Source organism: Nestor notabilis, unplaced genomic scaffold (genome assembly GCF_000696875.1).
Source record: "Nestor notabilis isolate BGI_N333 unplaced genomic scaffold, ASM69687v1 Scaffold25982, whole genome shotgun sequence".
In the NCBI taxonomy this organism is placed as follows: domain Eukaryota; kingdom Metazoa; phylum Chordata; class Aves; order Psittaciformes; family Psittacidae; genus Nestor; species Nestor notabilis.
Window position 1 is genome coordinate 1 of NW_009917368.1, and position 3850 is coordinate 3850.

A 3850-nucleotide genomic window follows, 5' to 3' on the forward strand; every position below is an offset into this window, starting at 1 on the left:
ATAAATCAGGTTGTATGCCAGTGAGCATAAATTAGTAAACTGCCAGACAGTGACAGTTACATTTTGGGATTATTTCTGCTGCTTGTCTGTAATAGAAAGGGACTGGATACAAAAAAGCCAGAAGGTCCTTTTCATTGCCGTGTTCTCATTTCTAGTGTAATGTTACAAAATGCTTAAAATCTCTCCCTGTTGCACCCTTTTCCAACCATCCTGGCTTTCTGCCACCTCAGGTGTTGTGTTATTTCAATGCAGTTGTTACAGTGTCATTTATGACCTCTTTCTTCTGGCCACAGAAAGATGCAAAAGATGACTGTAACTTTGTGTGACAGTGACACAGCACTGACATTTACTGCTACTAATCCAGCAAACAGTGCAAGATGTACTTTTGTAAGCATAAATTATTAATGACTTTTTCATTCCTCTGGGATGACTGAAATTCCTTTTCTGTAAATACCCTCTGTAGCTGCAAATGTGTGTGCGCTTGGGGCCCATGACTGTGAGCAGGTCTGTGTGAGCAACAGCGGATCCTACCTTTGTGATTGCTATGAAGGCTATGCTCTGAATCCAGATAAGAGAACCTGCTCAGGTATTACTCCTTTAGTAAATATGCTCAACTAGAAAAATATCACTTTTTAGCACCATAATGGATTTGAGAAGCTACTTGTGTATTTCTGTTGAAACTGTGACCATCTGTATCTTCAATAATAAATAAAACTTTGCTGCAAGTAATGGTGAGAAATAGTTTGATTCCATCACCATTCTTTTTATTATGCCTACAGATCCATTCATTAGGGCCAGATGCCAAAACAAAGTCTTCAGATGTAGACACTGTATAGATATTTTCTCCTACCAGTTATTCTAATTCTTTTAATTACTACTGCCATTTCTGAGCTGATTCCAAATCAAAATATGTAAAAAAAATGTGAATATGCACTACATCTCAAGCTACTTCTTACTAACAGTGACTTGTTTTTTTTAACGTGTGTTTTACAGCTGTGGACATGTGTGCACCTGGAAGGCATGAATGTGATCAGATCTGTGTGAGAAATAATGGATCCTATGTCTGTGACTGCTATGAAGGCTACACCCTGAATTCAGATAAGAAGACTTGCTCAGGTAAGAATTAAAGGCTATTTTAATACATGAAACTCATGGAGACATGGTTGTTTGAGTTACATTTCTTTTTTCTAGTTGAAAAATTGCTTACCTTAAAATGGGAATTCACCTGGAGCCTTTCCCCTTGGTTCGAATAACAATAGCATTTTATTTTTCTTTAAATGCATTGATTAAAAAAATGCAATGTGGCACTTACCTACCATTTTATGATCTTCACAGTACTTCATAACCTTAGTCCCTGTGAGAGAATGAACCCTCTTGTAGATGCTCTCCAGCACTGTGTCTCCACTGGAGAGTTAGTGCCATTTGTCCATAGAGAACTTAAAGCCTGATAATCTTCTCATGTCCTCTCCATCTTTCCTGTTGAAACTCAGGGGGTTTTACAGTTTGCTGCTTCTGCTCCCAGAGTTGTGCTGGGCTTTGCTATGTGGCAACCCTAGTCTTACACCGGCAGCAGCTTCTTCCTTTCCTACTCCTTGAATTGGCACCCTGAAAAAATAGCCTATTATAAAAACTTCTTTTCCTCCAAATACTTCTCTTATTTGTTTCTTTTAATCCAGAAGTTTTGAGCAGCACCAGCCTTAGGGTAGCTATTTTATAACTGGTAAGTGCATCTCTCCCTTTGAGAGCACATAAGCATTCTTCTCACTGAAGTTTTCACTCTGGTTTCTGAAGAGAGAACATAATCTTCTAATGCTCCTGCTTATTTGTGTGTTTGGTTTTTTTTCTCACTAGGCTTTTTATCTCTCTGCCATTTAATAGCATTTCTACATACCTTGCCTGTTTTTTTGTGTGTGTCTTCAGCTCATGGATGAAAAGTATGAAGTTAAATTTGGATTCACCATAGTTACTGCTAATATTGCAAGAACCAACTTCTGCCCTGGCACATAGCAAGTTATTGCTCATCTCAGTATGGGGTTTTAGCTTCATCCTTACTGGGCATATTCAGCTCTGTTATAATTGCTCATGAAAATCAGACTTGTGTGAGACGTGGTGCAGTAATGTCTTGCAGTCCTGGTATCTGCCTCCTCCATTAAACAATTAGTAACTGAATTTAGTTGTCTGCAGCATAATATAATAATGTAGTAGGGTGCTGGCTGAATCCTAATTTGAATCCTAATTAAATTGTATTTATAAATGTTGAAGCATTAAAAATGCTTGAGTGTCTGGGAGTGATAAATAGTTTTTTTTTCTGAAACATGGTTCACCACAGCCATGGACATGTGCGCACCTGGAAGGCATGACTGTGCACAGGTCTGTTTGAATAATGATGGATCCTACAGCTGTGACTGCTATGAAGGATACACTCTGAATGCAGACAAGAAGACTTGCTCAGGTGAGACCTGATTAAGGAAATACTGTGTTCAGCTAAAAGCAAGTAGCTCTTGAAAACCAGGTTAATTTATGTTATTTCTCTGGTAAATTATCCAAGTGTTTCTCAACCATACAGGTCTTTGTGATGTAAAAAAAAATAGTCTAGGTCCAGGAGGGTCTTGACTTTTCCTTTTTTAATTTTTCTTTCTCTTTGTTCTTTCTTTCCATCATTCTCTCTTTCCTCGTGCCTTACTGGACCTCCTTACTGCAAAGATGTCCAAATATAGGAACTCCCTCTCAACTTGCCCTTTCAAAGTTGATGTGTTAAATTTGGCAGAAATTATCAGCCTCACACATAGGGTGCCCACTTTGTAACTGGCAGTGGGTGCCACATCTCTTTTTTTCAGCAGCCATGTGTACACTTCTGTTTACAGTATTTTCACTCTGTAAAACAGTGTCTTATACAACCCAATTAAAGCTGAAATCATGCCAAATAATTTCTTAAAATCCAGTTATTTGTTCTCTGAAGTTCCTGTGGATAATTATTTTGCAGCTGGGTCACTGCTAATTCAGTTCATTTTGCAATCTGTTATAACTGCAAAACAGTGTTGCCAATATTCCAAAAATTGTATTAATTTTATGATGCTGATTTCCAGATGAAAACACTGTTTATTTTCCTTGCTATGGCTAATAGCATGCTGACATGCAATGAAAACATCCTGCTTTGATTCCAAATGAATATATGTTTGCAAAAGGGAATTACTAACACCAATTTAAAAATCTAAAGATTTGGGTATTGATTAATATTCTTTTATTCTCTTGTGCCTTCCTCAGCTGTGGACATGTGTGAACCTGGAAGGCATGACTGTGATCAGGTCTGCGTGAGAGATGATCTGTCCTATACCTGTGACTGTTACCAAGGCTACACCCTGAACCCAGACAGGAAGACTTGCTCAAGTAAGAGCAGATTGCTGTTCCATATCCCCCATACCCTCCCCAGCTCAATATATATATTGAAGTAGCTCTCATTAAAAGGTTTGGATCTGTTTAGAAACTTTCACATGCATTTACATGTTACAAGACAGTTCTGTGTTACTCTGCCTTTACCACTTTGAGCAACATTCAGAGATACAAAGCACTTTATAGGCAACAATGCTAGTAACTGCTTACCATTTGGTCTTTATCATCTTACAATTAAGGCCTTCACTATATATAAAAAAAAATACTATGCAATATTCAGGAAGCCCAGAACTGAGACATAATTAAAAGAGAGAAGAATTGGGGTTAGCCACACAGTAAAACACTTTGCAGTACTGTGAATCTGTGTACCACCATGCAGGAGACAGTTTGATGTGATGTCCTCCCCTCCCAACTGAATTTCATGTTGCCATTTGTTTCTTTAGCTTCTCAGCGACTTTGT

At 38.1% G+C, this 3850-nt stretch overlaps 1 protein-coding gene across 1 annotated transcript; it reads left to right on the plus strand.

Moving 5' to 3' along the window:
* Positions 1-463: 463 nt before the first annotated feature.
* On the plus strand, positions 464-3387 carry LOC104401581 (matrilin-3-like; the record flags this gene model as incomplete). The annotated part of the gene is made up of 4 exons (XM_010009201.1): positions 464-586; positions 994-1116; positions 2330-2452; positions 3265-3387. Coding segments are annotated over 4 exons (492 nt in total), but the record flags the coding sequence as incomplete, so codon positions are not given.
* Between the last annotated feature and the right edge of the window lie 463 nt (positions 3388-3850).